An 18,971-nucleotide genomic window follows, 5' to 3' on the forward strand; every position below is an offset into this window, starting at 1 on the left:
ATCTGTAAATACTTTGTTATTTGTCTCTGAAAGATAAGGACCTCTTAAAGTTAACAGAACCACAATACTGTTATACCTAAAAAATTACGGTAACTCCCCAGTATCATCAAATGTCCAGTCGGTATTCACATCTTCCCAGTTGAGAGACATATATATAAAAGATAAATATAAGTATTTTTCAGGGTCCAAACAAAGTGCTGAGTGCATCCCCATCAGGTTCTGTAGAATGGTCCTCTGTCCCCTCCGTTTCCTATAAACTGGTAGTTCGATCTAGAGGCTTGATTAGATTCATATTTGATTTTGGGGGTGGCATGAATTCTTAGGTGGTTGGTACTTCTATTGTATTACATCAAGAGGCACAAAAATGTCTGTCATTCTGTTTTGTTTTTGTAATGATTCAATGAGGATCCTGAGGTGCAGCTCATACAGGAAAGATAGGATACATACTGCATCATTTTCCTTTACCTACCATGGTGGGTTTTGATTAGGAATGACATCTCTGCCTTGCATTTTTTTTTCTTTTTTCTTTTTTTTTTTAGATTTTATTTATTCATTTGAGAGAGAGACAGAGCATAAGCAGAGGGAGAGGCAGAGGGAGAAAGAGAAGCAGACTCCCCATTGAGCTGAGAACCCTGACACGGGGCTCCATCCCAGGACCTGGAGATCATGATCTGAGCCACCCACGCGCCCCTCTGCCTTGCATTTTGAAATCAGCCTTGTTGCTACACAGCGGATAGACTGAAGGGAGCGTGAGGTGTAACAGCTGCCCACCCTTAACATCCGTTTTCTCTTTCTTCATTGGTAAGATCATCCCAAATTGGGATTGGATTCACTGCTGCCTGAAAGAAAAGATTGCACTTACCCAGCCTCCTTTGCAGCTAAGTGTGTCTGTGTGTTTGCCAGAGATGTGAGCAGGACTTCTAAGTGTGTACTTGACGAAAGCTGATTCAGCATGCAGGTGCTTTGTTTTGCCCTTCTGCCTTTTCCTTTTGGCCTGTAGCCTGGCTGTAGGAAATAGCTGGCAACCCAAGAATTACTCTGCTGCATGGGGTGACACTGAGGATAGGTGCTGTGTGCTAGAATGGCAGAGCAAGAATTTAGGAATTTGAGTCTCTGGGGACACTGTGGAGCCACCACACCAATCCAGCCTGCCTACTTCTGGACTGGTTTATGGGAGAGAAATAAACTTCTGTCTGTCTAAGTTGCTCTGATTTTGTTCTTTTCCGTGTTATATGTAGCAGAACCGAACCCCGAATAATACAGAGGTAAGAGGCTATTATAATAGTTGGGGTAAAAGATGAGGATGATTTGGACTAGGATAGTGACAGTGATGGTGTGAGAAATAGGGGGATGAAGGATACACGTTTTTATGGTAGAGCTGTCAGGATTTGCTAATGGATTGGATAAAGGGTGTGAGAAAGGAGTCTAGTTTAACTCATAGTATTTGGCCAGCAAATGACTGAATGGTGGCACCGCTTACTGAGATAGGGAGAAGTGGCGGGAAAGCAGGTTTGTGAGGCTGGGTGGGAGTAAAGCAGGGAATCAGGAGGATTCAGGGAATCTGGTGTTCATGCGTTAAGTTGGAACTTCCCTTTAGACATCCAAGTGAAAATACCAAATAGGCAGTTGGACACAGTTATCTGTGGCAAAAGGGAGATGTTGGCTAGAGACAAATATTTGAAAATCATGTAAAAAGATGATCCTTTCCACCAAGGGGTTGATGAGCTGATGTTGAGAGTGAGTGTGCATAGAGAAGAGGTTGGGGAAAGGAGGAGGTTCCTGCAGAAAATAATACTAAGAAGGGGTGGTCATGAAGTAGGAGGAAAACCAGAAGATTTATAGTGCTCTGGAATCCCAAATGGATACAGTATTTCAAAAGGAGGGAGAGATCAACTTTGGGTGATGTCCAAAGCTATGAAGAGTAGAATAAACTAAGGATGTGGAATTAGCCACTGGATTTGTCAAAGCCATTAGTGACCTTGGCAGGAAGAGTTTCTGTGGAATGTTGTGTACAGAAGCCTAATGGGATGGGTTGAGGAGAGAATGGACAGCAAGGAGGTGATGATATTGAGTGTAAGTAACACCTGTGAGCAGTTTTGCTGTCAAGGGTAATTGGAAAAATGGGGCAGTAGCTAGAGGTGGATGTTGGGCTCAAGGGTAGATTATTTAATATTTAAGAGGAAACTATACTGTTGTGTGAATATTCAGTAAAGAGGGAAAACTGATGCTTCAGGAAAATCCTGGAGTGAACTGAAAGGATTAAGATCTACTGTACAGGGACAGGGGTTGAAGGCAGAGTAGGAATAGGAGTGAAGGCAGAGTAGGTGGGTATAGGTATAGGTGGATTAGTAGATCCAGGGGTAACTTGGAAAACAAAAAGTTACAGAGGAAATTAATTACCTTAAGTGTATAATTTCTACATGAATCATGAAGTAACCACATTATCACTGTACACTACGGATAAAAATGGTCCAAATAAATTTGGAAGTCTCGGGTCTCTTTTCATGCCGAAGGTCAGAGGTCATTCTCTTTGAATAGACAGGGAAATGTAGCTGCCCCCAGGAAACTGAGAACCCAGCTGAGTCATATGAAGAATCAGAGTGGTAGAGGATAAGACTCACCATCCCTGACCAGTCTCGTTTTCAAACTGATTAGGACTTCAGAACTGATTCTTCCTTTTCGAGGGATGAATTTCAGATTGAGATGATCATATTTAATAAATACTTCAAGTGGTTAGGGAATCTATAGCATTTTCCAGGGACACCAAGTATTAAATTCACTGAGTCCTGATCAAACCTAGTTCTAGTTGTACTCTGTGTTAGCCGTTCTTCCATCAGGTTTAGGAGTGGAGGAAAGGCAGAGGGAGGATTGTGAGGGTCTAACCACGCTGGTCTAACCACGCTTCCCGTTGATGATGCCTGGAGAGTCATTGGCTGCAGGAAAGAACACCATCTTCCTTTGCCTGAGACTGTGAAGGACAGAATTATCGCCATGTTTGCTCTCTATCATGGAGCTAATATAAAATCAAGATTCATTCTTTTCACTCCTCAGAAAGTCAAATCTGCCATTTTCATATTCTGCTGCTCTGTTTTTCAAAGTTTGGGAGCTAGGTGTGTTGGAAGGAAAGCTAACGGACAAAAAGTAGACTGGATGTTTTGTCTGGAGAGCATTATTATAAAGGATAACATTTTAGGATAGATAGTAATTCATGGCTAAGTCTCTCATAGTAGAGGGGAAAGAGCTTGGAGTAAATATTCTGTCTCTGAACGGTGACCTGATTGCTCTTAATCTAAATACAGTAGAAAGGGAGTATATAAACTAAAGTAATTGCTTAGCTTGAAGGCTAACAGCCTCCCCAGGCATTACATCTGAATTAATTGTAAGCCAGTAGGGCAATATATAATTGTATATTACATAATCTAATATAGTCATATTAAATATAGAACTTCAGAGACTAGAATACATTTTTGTGGAGTTTATTTAAAGAATTTCTTCATATTCTTTTATGAGTATGTGAATTGATTATGAAAAAATATGCAATTCAGATCGAACTTTGAATCTTCCTCATATGGAAATTTGAAAAGGTTTGACATCTCAGAGTATTTCAGTTAGTCTCCTAAACTATTTTAAGGTGTCTTCAATATCTTAAAAAAGAGCAGAGAATATGTAAATATAGAATAAAATAAGACAAATTACTTTGGGATCACCTCTCATTCTGGATTCAGCAGCATCTTTTGTTCTTTCTCTCAAAGCCTCTGTTAATATTAAGTTTCCGTATGTGCCAGAAGCTTTCCAGTTCCTAATTCCCAACAAAACCTTTGCTTGCTGGGTTTGATCCACTAAGAAAAAATGAAAACAGTACTTATCTCTCTAGGATTCTGATGAATTCAGACTTGGTGAATTCTGTGGGATTTTCTAGGATCAAGTATACTTACTACAATTTGTACTCCCTTAGGTGTGATTAGCATAGTTCTTGAGCCTGGCATTACTAACATCTAGAAACCAGAATCAGTTGAAGAGCTAAGAGTCCAACAACTCAATTTTAATAAATTTCATGAATACTGTTCATTAGTTTTTATTACTTATTCCTACCGTAAGACCTTTACCTTTGCATTACATACATTCTCCTTGCCAGGAACACTCCAGATTCCTAGGTCTTGCCTGACTGGCTCCTTTTGCTGTTCAGGTTTCCTTCCAAAGGTCACCTCCTCAGGAAGGCCTCCTTGGTTGTACTAACCAAAAGCAGTCCCTTCCAACATTATCACTTTACCATGTTTTATTTCCTTCAAAGCCCTTGTTGCTTTCTGAAATTATCTTGTTGTATTATTACCATCAGGATTATCATTATTATTATCCTAACAATAAAAGTAAACACAAGTTGAGTTTTTCCCATATACCTTACACAAGTCATTGTACTTATTTTTTTAAATTTTATTTTATTATGTTATGTTAATCACCATACATTACATCATTAGCTTTTGATGTAGTGTTCCATGATTCATTATTTGCGTATAACACCCCATGCTCCATTCAATACGTGCCCTCCTTAATACCCACCACCAGGCCAACCCATCCCCCCAACCCCCTCCCCTCTAGAACCCTCAGTTTGTTTCTCAGAGTCCATAGTCTCCCATGGTTCGTCTCCCCCTCCGATTCCCCCCCCCTTTATTTTTCCCTTCCTACTATCTTTTTTTTTTTTAACATATAATATATTATTTGTTTCAGAGGTACAGGTCTGTGATTCATCAGTCTTACACAATTCACAGTGCTCACCATAGCACATTCCCTCCCCAATGTCTATCACCTAGTCACCCCATCCCTTCCACCCCCTACCACTCCAGCAACCCTCAGTTTGTTTCCTGAGCTTAAGAATTCCTCATATCAGTGAGGTCATATGATACATGTCTTTCTCTGATTGACTTATTTCGCTTAGCATAATATCCTCTAGTTCCATCCATGTTGTTGCAAATGGCAAGATTTCGGGTTTTTTTGATGGCTGCATAATGTTCCATTATATATATATACCACATCTTCTTTATCCATTCATTTGTCTGTGGACATCTTGGCTCTTTCCACAGTTTGGCTATTGTGGACATTGCTGCTATAACAATCAGGGTGCACGTATCCCTTCGGATCCCTACATTTGTATCTTTGGGGTAAATACCCAGTAGTGCAATTACTGGGTCATACGGTAGCTCAATTTTCAACTTTTTGAGGAACCTCCATACTGTTTTCCAGAGTGGCTGCATCAGCTTGCATTCCCACCAACAGTGTAGGAGGGTTCCCCTTTCTCCGCATCTATCGTTTCCTGCAAGTCACTGTATTTAATACAACATTTTAATAACGACAGCTAGCGTTTATGGCGTACTCACGACTCACCGAGTGCTAGATGAAGCATTTACCACACTAGGCCAGGTCACTGGCCTCTCTGCGTGGACTGCTACAGGGGCTTCCTGACTTGCCTCACTTTTCCCATTTTAGCTTCTTACAGTTTGCTGCCCACAGAGCAGCTAGTGATCTTCCTAAAATGTAAATCAGCTCCGTCATGATCAGCTTTCAGCATCACCAGGCTTTGGGCCATCTTCAGGTCCTAACTGGCTTACCAGGCCTGGTGGGATCTGGCCCCTATTACCTCCCTGCCCTTTCTCTAACCTCTCCTGACCTCTGACCACTGGCCTCAAATCACACTTAGCTCAGAGTGCCGTCCAGCCACACACGGTTCAGGTCTCACTTTGTTCAGATCTCTGCTGAAATGTTACTGCTCATGGAGGCCTTTCCCAAGTGTGCCATGTAAACAAGCAAGCGATCACTCTCCATCCCCTTCTCATGCTTCATTTCTCACCACTCACCACTGTCCAACATTGCATTACTCATTTTTCTGCCCTCAGCAAATCTTTTTTGAACGTTTACTATGTCCTGGGCTCTCTTCTAGGCACTGGATATATGAAGTCAGTACAATGGGCAAAGTCCCTGTTGATGTTGGAGATACTAGGGGCAGGCATGTAGTGGACTCAATAAATAGATAAAATACAGACTATGTTGGATGCTTCAGGGAAACTAAGGCAGGAGGAAAGGCTCGGGAGTGATGGGGGAGGGTAAGTTTAAACCAGGGCTGTTAGGAGAGGCTTCAGTGAGCAGCGAGCTTCACCAAGTCCTGAAGGAGGTGGGGGAGTGAGCTCTGTGAGTGACTAGAGGAAAATGTGTTCTGCGCAGAAACAACATCGTGTTTGAAGGCTCTGGAGGAGGAGCGGTTCTAGCCTGTTTGAGGAGCAGCAGGGACACCTGCAGTGGAGCGGAGTGAGCAGTGGGGAGAGGAGCTGTGGCCAGAGAAGTGACAGGGGCACCAGGCTGTAGCATTCACAGGCCCTCCACCTGGGAGACTGAACAGAGGAGCAGCCTAAGCTGACTTATATTTTAACTGGACCCCTCAAGCCCTTGTGTGGAACATAGACTTTAAGGGAGCAGGGGTGGAAATAGAGTTGACTTCGCCCAGGAAAGATTGGAGTGGCTCAGGTCAGGGTAGCAGGGCAGAGATGGGGAGAAATGATCGTGCTCTGAACACATTTTGAAGGTCAGTCCTACAGAATAGCCTAAGAAATTGAGAAATAGAGTGATCAAGAATGCCTCATTCCAGGGTTTTAAATCCAGGCCACTGGAACAGTGGTGATGCTGGTACCAAGATGGGGAGGCAGTGGGGGAACAGTTGGAGGGTGGCGGGAGGGCCATGAGCAGGACCCCCAATGGCATTGTGGAGCCTTTGTGGGCATGGGAAAAAGGCTCCCCCTCTGGGCTGATGCAGCTGGAGCCAGCAGAGTGGGCTGGATGTCGGCCCCTATTCCTTGTCCATCTCTGCCCAGCTGTAGGGCAGTGGCATCGATCGGCTTGTCTCCAGTGAGGTGCTGACTGGGCAGCTGGTATGCGTCTGGAGTTCAGGGAGACAGAGAGACTCCAGGTGCACAAGGCGCTGTCATGTGAGCATTCCTGTCGAGTGTATCTTTATATATGTGTTACCTTGTATATTAGATGTGTTTTATTTACTTTTTCATTATCTCCGTCACTATGTAAGCTTGAAGCGATCCATGTCTCGTTTTCTGCTTCAGTGTATTCGCACACCCAGCTCAGTACCTGGTACCTGCACACTTAATAAATATGATTGAGTAAATAAACTAGTAGGGGAGACCATTGCTTTATCCTGGTCCTGTGGGTTCCATGAGATTGAGTGCATAGCCAGGTTTATATGTCAATCTATGTGTCAGACCTTCCCATTCCCACTCTATACCTAAAGCCCAAAGAGAGTTTTTCTAAAACCTCCACCTTTTAATACCATTTACTACATGATTGCTGAAAGGAAATTTAAGTTCCAAGAGGACTTTACATTTACCAATGTTGCCTTGCAGCTAAATGCTGGGAAAATTTAAAACAAAACAAAATTTCATAGCAACTTCTGAGCTTCTGGTCTGTTCTTGAGGGGACTATGAATACTTTCTTTTTATATCTAGTTTTGTTTGTTGGTGAGAATTCCATTTTTACTTTTTCTTTGGTATATTGAGGATGAGAGTTCTACTTTTCTATCTTATGAAGTGATACGAAGGGTGACTTAATTCAGCATTTTGTTGCATTTAAACCTAAGACTGGGGAAGATACATGTCTTGGACCTCAGCATTTTTATGTAGAATGGTCAGTGATGGCTTTTGCACAAGAGATGAGGTTTAAACTGGGCTATGTATCAGTTTGTTATTTTATATAGTAACAGACTACCCCCAAACCCATTGACTTCAAATAATTAACATTATTGCTCACAAGACTCTGGTTCAGCTGGTCTTGACTGGGCCCACTCATGTGTTGGGCCAGCAATTCTGCTCATCTTGTTTGGGCTCTCTCACATATCTGGGGATGTAGGCTGGCCTGGCATAGTCCTGGCTGGGACATTTGGACTCTCATCCTGCAGTACGCTGGACAACGTTTATTCATATGGCAGTGGCAGGGTTCCAAGAGCAAGACTGAAAATGCCCAAGGCTTCCTGAGGCCTCAGCTTGAAATTGGCATAGCATAATTTCTACCACATTCCATTGGTCAAAGCATGAGATGGAGAAATAGACTCTACTCATAATGGAGAAGGTGCAAGTCATAATGCTAAGAGTATGGGCTTAGAGAGACCATAAATTGGAGCTATTAATCTCATGGCTTGAGGATAAATAGGGTTTAGAAGGAGGATGTGAAGGAACTAGTGTGAACGTCGTCTGATCTAAAGAAAAATGTGCCTTGACTGGCCCCCATCCCACCTCCCTAATATCTGGAAAACACATGAAGCATAAGCTTCTACACTGACTTGCGGGTTTTAACACTTGAACTGTTCTCTTTCTCTCAGAAAAGAGTGTCTCACTGAAAGCACATCTATAATGGTCTTGAAGAGCTTTCACAGAATACATTAAGTTGTTTTGCAAGACACCTGGCCAATGGCCATTTTTCTTGCACAGTTACCTTGATCATGTTGGCATCTCCACAAATAATGATTGTACCCTTCTCTTGTAGGATTATGCCCATACGTTGACCTGTATAACTGAAAGAGAAAAGTTCATTGTACCCATCAAAGCTAGAGGTGCACGAGCCATCCTAGATTTTCCTGACATGCTGGATTTTTCCACTTGCCCTGTCAAATACAGCACTCAGAAGATTCTGCTGGTACGAAACATTGGCAACAAAGATGCTGTGTTTCACATGAAAACTCATAGGTATGCATTCCTTCAATTCTTGTTTTTGATTGATTATAGCTAAATCTAGTCAGCACAAGTAATTTGCTAGAATAGCAGGCAGGGTAGAATTCCTTGTTACGGTCTTCAGCTGCAAGGCTGAGAGACCTCACCGATGTAGGGCAGACTTCCTCTTCAGTCCAAGAGGAAACTAAAATTCAGGGTGACCTTAGAGTCACCTTGGGTTTGGGTGTGGGTGGTTTTCTGAAACGTTGATACAAATCTTTTTATTTAGCATTGAGAATTGCCCATGGAAATCTATTAATAAATATATGTTTTGACTGAGAATTTTATAACTGGCTGTATCAGTTTTCTATTGGTAATGTAACAAATTCGCATAAACTTACTGGATTAGAGCAACAGAATTTCTTATCTGATATTTCAGTAGACCAGAAACCTCGCCGGGCCAAAATTAAAGTGTTGGTGGGGCTGCGTTCTTTTCTGGAGGCTTCAGGGAGAATCCATTTCTTTGCCCTTTCCAGCTTCGAGGGGCCACCCACATTCTTTGGCTCGTGTGTCACATTCCTTGGCTGAAAAAATGGGGAAAAGTGTAGTAATCGCTTCATAGGGTTGTTGTAAGGAATAAATGAATGAATAAATTCATTGGCTGGCTGGCTCAGTCGGTAGAGCATGTAACACTCGATCTCAGGGTCCTGAGTGCAAGCCCCACATTGGTTGTAGATTTTACTTTATTTTTATTTTTTATTTTATTTTATTTTTATTTATTTATTTGAGAGAGACAGAGAGAGGGAGAGCAGAGGGAGAGTGAGAAAGGGAGAAGCAGGCGCCCTGCTAAGCAGGGAGCCCGATGAGGGACTCGGTCCCAGGACCTCTAGGTCATGACCCGAGCCGAAGGCAGACGTTTAAGCGACTGAGCCACCCAGGTGCCCCAGATTTTGCTTTAAAAATAAGTAAATAAATAAACTGCTGGTACTATATAAAGTGCTATATAACAAGTGGGGTTTTTTGTTGTTGTTTGTTTCTTCACATGAATTGCCAGTGTGGTAGGCAGAATGATGGCTCTCCAAGTATGTCTGTGTCCTAATCCCCAGAACCTGTGAATATGTAAAATTACGTGGCAAAGGGGTATTCGGGCTGTAGATGTAATTAAGGTTGCTAATCAGCTGACCTTAAAGTGGGGAGATTATCCTGGATTATCTGGGTGGACCCAGTGTAATCACAAGGGTCCTTTAAAATAGAAGAGGGAGTTGGGGCGCCTGGGTGACTCAGTCAGTTAAGCATCTGCCTTCAGCTCGGGTCATGATCTCAGGGTCCTTGGAGCGAGTCCCGCATCAGGCTCCTGCTCAGTGGGGAGCCTGCTTCTCCCTCTGCCTGCTGCGCCCCCTGCTTGTGCTCTCTTTCTCTGTCAAGATAATAAAATCTTTGAAAAGAAATAGAAGAGGGAGGCAGAAGAGTTCAGAGTGATGAGATGTGAGTAGAGCTCAACCTGCACTGGCTGTGAAGATGAGAAGACTGCGTCATAGAGAGTTTGTATAAGTTGCTAAAGAGCACAGAGTAGTAAGTGAAGGAGCAGGAATTTATTGTGATTATTTATGGAGTAGCTACAGCATGGCAGACACCAAAGATGATGAGACAGTCCTTGCTCTCAGGAGCTCCCTTACTAGACAGGCAAGAACGACTGTCACGGGGCACGTGAATGGCGCTTGATCAGTGGTGCCATAACAAGAATGACCAGCTGGGGAAGACAGGAAGCAAGGTCAAGTTCTTTTCTATGACTTTTTAAGAAGTAGTGTGTGTATTGGTCTGGATTGTGAACTCATTTTGAAAAGGGCATTATCTGTGGAATTCTTTGGAGGTTTAAGGGCACATCTCTCCAGAAAGGATTAGCATTTGCTTGTGCTTGGTTTCTAAAGGTTAGACCCTGTAGACTTCTCTTCTGGTAATTTCTTGGCTTAGAGGTTCCTGGACTGATAATGTATATTCAGACAAACCTGCATGAGACACATGTCCAAAGTTATGAATTCTCTAGAGAAACTTTGTTTCCCTCACTTAAAACCAGGACAGACATTTTCCCTTGTGCTAATGGGAGAATGTTTCTGTAGTCCTTTAAGTTTCCTGGGTGTATATGGGGATTTGCTTACCAGTCCCCTGACGTGACAATCCCAAGGTGTTTTCTCCTGCTCCAGCAGGGCTATGAAAACCCAAGCTTCAGGGTTATTGAGAATCCAGGGCAGGCCTAGCATTAGCTCAGTGGCTCACTGCTCTGGCTCTTAGCTTTGTCTTTCCTTTTAAATCCTGTAGATTTGCCTTTTTTTTTTTAATGCATGCTCAGCTGCACATTTATGTAAGTTATATTTTATCCAGTCTTTCTAGGTATTTTCAGGTTACCTGTTCTGCCATATTGTAGGTGGTAGGGCTGCCAGTGGTATGAGTGGAGGGCACATCCCTTAGGGGGGAATTTGTATTTAGTCTTTACAGGAATGTCCCAGGAGTATCACTATCTCTGAACAGTTTCATGTAGATCTCAGTTTGTGTCTGGATTCCTATTTCTCCTGGCTGAAAAACTGCTTTTAATATTTCTTGTAGCACAGGTCTATTGGAAATTCTCTCCATTTTGTCCATTTGAAACAAAGCATTTTGCCTTCATTTTTGAAAAATATTTTCTCTACAGCTTAGAATTCTGGGTTGACAGTTCTGTGTACACGTAATTTTTTTCCGGAGAATAAAGATGGCATTTCATTGTCTTTCAGCTTACATTTTTCTTGTGAGATCTCTGCCAGAATTCTTTGTTCCTCTAGATGTAATTATGTCTTTTTCTTGGGCTGCCTTTAAGATTTGTCTTTATATTTGGTTTTTAGTAATTCGAATAAGCTATGTCTAGGTATGGGTTTTGTTTTTGTCTTGTTTGTTTTTTGTTTTAAGGATTTTGTTTGGCTTTTGTTTAGTTTTGGTTTCCGTCCTGCACAAGGTTCCATGCTTCCTAGATCTTTCGTTATTTTTAGAAAATCTTAGCCATTGTCTCTTCAAACACTTCTGTTCCATTCTCTCTCACTGTTCCTTCTGCCTGTAGCGAAGTTCTGTCTGCCACAAGTAAAGCAGTCTGCACCTTTCCCTCTCCCCTGGGGGCGGGGGGATTGTCCATCTTTAGATTTCAGGCTACTTGTTTGCTCTGCAATGTCTGCTTTCTAATTGGTTCAAGAAAAGTTGTGATTTTATGTTTACCGGGCTTTTTTTTCATTGTTAGGGTGGGCAACCTCTTTCTAGCTTTCTGCATCCCAGGCAGAAGCAAGACCCCTTGAACTCGTTTAGCTAAATCAACCAGCAAAGGCAAAGTTCTTTTGAGGATAAGTGTTTTTTGACAGCCTTCGTCGTCTCCTGGTGAGATTCACGTAGTTTGATTGAAGAAGAAGGAAGCAGGTTAAGTGGCTCACTGTGCCTTAAGAAAGAACAAATCTTTTTCGATTAAAAAAAGGCCTCCCACAACCACTTTCCATAACACACATTAAAAACTTCCTGTTATACTTGTATTTTTCCTCTGAAAAAGAAAATCCACTGAAGGTGGAAAAACAAGGGCAGGCAGCATATCTTCTTGGACTGTGGCTGAACCTTAAAAGCTACATAGAAATGGCAATTTATTATATACTACATTCATACAAAAGTGAAGTAAAATCACTTCATAGATTTCATAGTGTGAAGTTGCAGGAAAAGATCTAAAACTTTGCGATCTGTGTAACTATGAATGTGAATCATTTTCTCCTAATATAGAAATACTTCCAAGGTAAAACAGTGAGCCAACTCAAGGACTAGCCAGGAATCATAAAGACATTAGAAACTCTAGTCCAACATTCCCATTTTACAGATGAAGGAAATAAGACCTGAGAAGGGAAATGACTTATCCAAGTTCCCTCAGTGAGTTAACAGCAAAACCTGGATTAGAACAAACATGGGCCAGTTCTGGGCTTACTTACCCTCCGATCCACTCCTTGCCTTTCCCAGGTTCCATTTAGTATCTCTGGGCGGTTAGCTTTCCTAGCTGCCTCAGCCGAATTCCAGCTGAGTTTGACCACTAGGGGACCAGTTAACCTGCTTCCTTCTTCAATCAAACTATGTGCATCTTACCAGGAGATTGCAGAGTAGCAAGGAGCCAGGGCATTTCCCCTCCTCTCTGACTTCAGCAGAGGCCCTGGCAGAGGCTCTATCTCCTCTCTGGTTCTGATTCCTGTCGGCCTAGCCTAGCCTGCCATGGTTCCAACTTCTGCCAGGTTCCCAGAATCTGGTAACACTTCCACCTCGTCTTCTCTCCAGCCCAGGGGTGAGAATCGCTAACTGCTTTTACTAATCCCTGAGCGATTTCATCATCTTAAATTGGGCTTCTCATCTCTCTCGTCTTCTGTATAATCAATCTCTCAATTCAATTCCCTGTTTGCAAATATTTTTGCTTTCCTGTTTAGGTATAGTATCTATTCATGATATAGTAGTTTTTTGTTCTTTCCACAAAATGCATGTTTTCTAACAATGCCATCAATTCTTTGAGCGACCCCAAATCCTTCCAGTAAATCCCTTTTCTGTTTAAGTTCACCAAAGTTGGTTTCTGTTGTTTGCAACTGAGAACCCTGCTGGCTACAATGAGAAAGGATGTCATTGAACTTGTGGTCACGTTGTATTGAATCAGAATCTTGGGGGAGATGCCCTGACAAGCGTCCATTCTAAAAAAATGCACAGGTGATTGTGTTGCCCCCACAGGGGTGAGGACCAGTCTTTCAGTTAATATGATTGCCAACATGGTAAAGCAATGGATATACTGTGAGATTTTGAAGTAAAAAACCCAGGGTCTGCTCTTATTCTGATCACTTTAAGAGTCAATACACAGAAACAATATCTCAGAGAAAATTATTTAAAAAACACATCATATTCTTTTCATTGAAATAACGATTGAGTTAATGGTTAGGTTTTTAAGTGGTTAGGTTCATATAAATTTTAAAAAATAAAATGTTCTTTATATGTCTGTTGTCCCCATTAGAATGTGAGTTTCTCAAATGCAGGGGTTGTATCTATTTTCATTTCTATTTTCCCGGCATCAAATATAGTGCCTAGAAGAAATAAGTGCTCAATAAATGTTTATAGGATGCCTAACCAACAGTATATCACAAGGCAAAGCTACAACTATAAACATGTACAATAATTTAAAATAAAAAAAAAATTATCCTAGTACTATAAAATAGGCATAATGTTTTTATGCTAATAAAAGGAGTTGCAGTGTGCTATAAAATATACAGAGAACATAAACCATTACTCTTCAAGTTTATTGCAAATTTGACCTGAAACTCTAGTAGGTACCAGAATAATTCTGACTATTAAATTAGGATTAATTTTGGAAGGTGAAATAGAAAAGGTTAAGAAGCAATCTCAAAATCCAAAACCTCATGTCAGGAATCAGTTAATAAGAAAGATTGTCTGAAGAAAATATACTAATATTAAATTCCATATTTAATATAACAGAGCCAGTATTTAACCTTCTGCTAAAATATCGATTCGTAAGGATGGAAGAGTTTTAGTTATCAAGAGCAGTTTATAGTGGATTGAACAAAAACTCAAAATCTTTCTTGTGGCTCATGATTTTTCATGAACCCAAGTTCCCTCCCTAATCAAGCATTTGGTATTAATGAGGATATTATATCAAAACCAAACATTTTGGAAGACAGAGCCAGCCTTATACCCTTGAGAAACAATGCCTTTTAACTCTTTGTTAAGAATATTTTCTGATACTTGATATTTTCTGGCCAGTTGAGCCTGTCTGCCTGTATAAAATGAAGTACAAAATCAAATCATAGACAATGTTTAAGTGCCAGAACTTAACACACTCTACCCAATTAACATCTGATTTATTGAGAAAGCTTAGGCAGTTCTAAGTAGCAGTGATTGTCCTAGGTGGTTCTTTTGACTACTGAAGAAATTTAGTGTAATATAAACCCAACAGTGAGCACGACAGAAAAGTATCTGTTACCTCTGTATAGAATTAGGATTTCTGGAGGTCCTAGAGAAGGGTCTCTTTGTCCATAGAAAATTAGCTTAGGTTCTACCATGCAATACTATCCAATTCATTTCAAAACTCTTCTTTTTGCTACCAAGAAATGTTTGAAAAGAAAATGAAAGCACCATGTAGGAAGAAAAAGAAAAAATATTAGGACCTAGGGAGGCAAAGATAGAAGAAAATATTAGAACATTGTTCCCAAAGTCAGGAAACTGGGCCCAGTTCTCAGTTCTTAAGATTCTTACTGATGCCATCAGGGAGGAGGGAACTTTTAAGACTATGAGACTTATTTTGGATCACTTACCTTCATCCCAGGAAGCAGAGATTCTTCAGATACTAAAAGTCTACTCCTTTTCTGTTCCACCATGATGTTATAAAGATTACTTAATGATTACAGATATTTTTATTTCCCTCTGAAAGTTGGTTGTAATTCAATCCACAACCTCTTCTGAGAGGCTTCTGTGAGTAAAGAACTGTGCATGGAGTGAGAGACACAAAGATGCATCTAATCAGGTGGCTTCCATGTTCAGGGGTGGTTTGGGTAGGCAGAAAGAACTTGAACTTGCAGCCCGGCTTCCAACCCCACTCCACCGCTACCTAGCTGGGTAACTTTGGGCCAGTCGCTTGCCCTTTTAGGGCATCTGTTTTCTCATATCTAAAGTGCAAATAACAATACCTCCTTTTTTCAGGTTCTTCCCAGGATTAAGAGGATTGGTGTACATAAGGTCTCAGTGTAGTTAGTGCCTGGTCTGGAGCCCATGCTCATGGCAGCTTATTTGCTTTCCCTTTCCTGTCGTCTCCTGAGTCTATAGCTATCAACAGGAGCAGGCATGAAAACTAACTATAGCACAAGGTGAACTGAAGTGAGAAGTAAAAACAAAGTTATAGTTATATATAATAAATATATAATAGTTATATATAATCCAGGAAGATTCTAGTTAAGAGGTATCTTTGAGTCTAGGCAGTGATAAGTGACTTTGGAGGAAATATGACCTATGGAAAATGGTAAGTATTCTTGTGTGACCCTAGCAGCTGGGGAATGTCTGTGTAGGGGGCACAGTCTGGTTGGAAGGGAGAGGGGGTGCAGTGCTAGGCGAGGTTATGGTGAAGGGAGCAGAGCCCTCCCACCCTGTCCCTCCCCAGCCTGATTTGGAATGTGACAGATAACATGGGACATTTGGACAGATGTATGTGTTTAATGAAAATGCAAAATCTAGTTGGGAGCAGATTGTGTGGAACCTCAAATGCCTAGGACTTTGAGCTTTTTTATGTAGATTATGAGGACCACTGAAGGTGTTGAACTAGAGATGGATGTGTTATGACCTGTAGATGTTCTTTTTACAGTATCCCTAGAGCAGTGTGAAAGATTGAGAGGAGAATAATAAAAACTTGAACTCATCTAAACACCCAGGATCATCCTCAGGCTCATCATCCATCTAGAGGCTGCCAGTGACGGAGATAACAGAAATAATAATAAACATTAGTTTAGCACTTCCTACGTGCCAGGCTTTATTCTAAGCAATTTACCTGTATCGGCTCCTTTAGTCCTCCCTGGTGTCCTTACCCTCATCTTACAGACCAGGAGATTGAAGGTTCAATGACTCGCCCCAGAGTCATGGCAGAGCTGAGTTTTGAACTTTTTCAGTTGGCTTCAGGCTAGTGACCACTACCCCATAGAACCTCTACAGCAATGCCTGGGGTTCGCTGGAGGATTGGTGCTATAGGTGTGGGAAAAGCACAAAGGAATGGGAAAATAAAGAAGTGAAAGTAGAGGGAGATCCAAATAGAGAGCCCCAGAGAAAGTTTCCCGTGGTGGGAAGCATTGCAGTGAAGATCTCAGGGACCACCCCGTGCTACCCTTGCCATAGCTCTGTACCCTCACAGAAGGAAGCTTAGGCTTTCGGACATTAAGTTCATTATCTAAGGGAAGGTTTCAGGGATGAAACTAAAAAACAGTTGTGATAGAAGTAAATAACCAGAAACAACTTAGCCTGCCAGATACATTGTACAACGCATTAGTTTGGAAAAATAGCCATTTAGAGAAGTGAAATGGACCATGAAAATAATTAAATGGGCTGGGTTTTCTATTTAGAAGGAAGAACTCTAAGTTATTTAAGGTACCTCATGATCAGATCCAGCTTCTCTCTTGCCACTTCCTTCCAGGGAAATTAAATGAAACGATTTCCTGTTCCCAAATCCACCCTATCACCCCATCATGTCTATGTGCCCAAGTTCTATTTTCAAGGCACAGAACTTGTCCCCAGTTTGCCTTTCTAAATGCTCTCCACTGATTTCCAGCTCGCTGTCACCCGGGAGGCTGACCTGTATGACAAAGGCTTCTGGTTGGGTTCAGCCAGTGGGAGTCCCAGCAGGTGATCAGACAGGAGGATGTGAAGTTAGGGCACTCTCCCCCATAGTGTCTTCCCCGTGAGGCCATCTGGGCTGTCTCTCTTGACTAAAGCTCCTTGCTCCTCATATAGCAGCATTCTCGTAGGACTCCTGCAAGTTTCAAAACCACTCCTCCTTCTCCTTGGCCTTTTGGGCCTAGAGGTCATAATGGCTTTACTGTTTATAACCCTGGGTGATTGTATCATTTGTAGTCCCCCTTACCCCCCTGTTAAGTAGACCCTTTGTTAAACTGCCCTCAAGTTACCCTCATGTAATTGTGTGATCTTTTGGGACTCTGATACAGTTTTCCATCACAAAACCTTCTCTTCATTGAACTGTCACAAAACTTGATTTTTGTCCCTCAAAAGGCATTTATCTTTTGCAAATTACAGTATTTGCATACATGTTTTAAGGCTGACCACTGGAATCCCTCCATGAATGTTAAAAGGATGGCTGAATGGCAAGGGCACACACAAGAACGTTACCTTATCATTTTAAGTTTCTCTTACACTTGCAGATCTCGTACTGCTATTTTAACCTTAAAACCAAAGTTCTTTCACATCAGGGGGGAAAGTGTACTTTACTTCTGAATCACCAAATTGTGGTGTTGGTTCTGAGCTTTGCTGCAGCCCAAGAACCCGCATGTCTCCTCACACGAGTCAGGAACCTGCTCTGATAGTGTGTCTCACCATGTGCTGCAGGCCTTTCTCTGTGGAGCCACCTGCCGGAACCCTTAACGTGGGGGAGTCCATGCAGCTGGAGGTGGAGTTTGAGCCACAGACTGTGGGCAGCCACAGCGAAAGACTTATCGTGCATTACGACACAGGTATGCGTGATTCTTTGTTAAAAGTTCTACATGTTAAGAAAGGTCAGATGGAAAATGTGGGGAAGCAAAATGGGAAATGGTTACTTTGGCTGCATTAAAGTAAGCTAAGATCCACAAGGTAAAGAACCAAAGAATGAATGTCTCCCACAGAAATAATGTTGAGCCAGATGTAAATCCCACCAGACTGGTTTCTCCAGAAATACAGCTCTCAGGAAAGAAACTACACCCTGAAGTCACACCAGTAGCTTAATGTTATTTATATGTAATGAAACTTGAAGGTAACTGAATACCCCATGGATTTTCCACTTGATTTATTACTGCATTTGTCTCACGTTTAAAAAATGTAAACCCCAGTTCGGAATGTTCTCCTGTGTGCTGACCAGTCTATGTAAGATCAAGTTGCCTTAATCCTTAGAATGTGCAACATCTTACTTAAATGTAGTTCTGTGTCTATTGCCTCCAGCATTTTCTTGAAGGCCACAGTCTGCATAATCATGAAAACTGTACATTGTTTTTGCCAATATTTAATTTATGGTCATGTATGCTGCACATAGATTATGCAAGTCTCCAAAGTTGGTTGTTAAATTAATATTTTATTTTGGCAATGGTAATGCCAAAATTAATATTTTAACATTGCCATTTATTATTTCATGATTTATTATTTCATGATTTTTCTCATTTCCTGCTCCATTCTTTTTTACTCATTCATGTTTATTGACACAGATTATCTGCATCAGAAGGGCATTGCAGGCAGAAAACACAAGTGCACAGCCAGGGGAAGAGAAGCAAACGAGATTAGGTCACAGTTCAGAGTTTTTGGCTTTGTGGATACATATCTGAGCAGGACAGTTCAAGTCCTTGCCTAAGGACCCGTGGTGAAGTGGTCCAAGTTCCACGTCGCCCAGCGTAACAACAATGCATATCCAGTGGTCCGACCTATGTATCTTATCTTTTAGTTTAGGTCAGAATTCACTGGCTGCTAGCAAGGCAAACCTAACCTGAACTAGCTTAAGCA

The 18,971-nt window shown here is 41.6% G+C and overlaps 1 protein-coding gene across 1 annotated transcript in view; it reads left to right on the forward strand.

Moving 5' to 3' along the window:
• Window positions 1-18,971, forward strand: part of HYDIN (HYDIN axonemal central pair apparatus protein) — a 340,806-nt gene that overhangs the window by 49,738 nt on the left and 272,097 nt on the right. Inside the window, exons 6-7 of the mRNA XM_032424356.1 lie at window positions 8,533-8,732; window positions 17,832-17,956. Of these exons, the coding sequence (XP_032280247.1) occupies window positions 8,533-8,732; window positions 17,832-17,956 (325 nt within the window). The remainder of the gene's footprint in view (window positions 1-8,532; window positions 8,733-17,831; window positions 17,957-18,971) is intronic.

This window comes from Phoca vitulina, unplaced genomic scaffold (assembly GCF_004348235.1).
Source record: "Phoca vitulina isolate PV1807 unplaced genomic scaffold, GSC_HSeal_1.0 scaffold30, whole genome shotgun sequence".
NCBI lineage: Eukaryota > Metazoa > Chordata > Mammalia > Carnivora > Phocidae > Phoca > Phoca vitulina.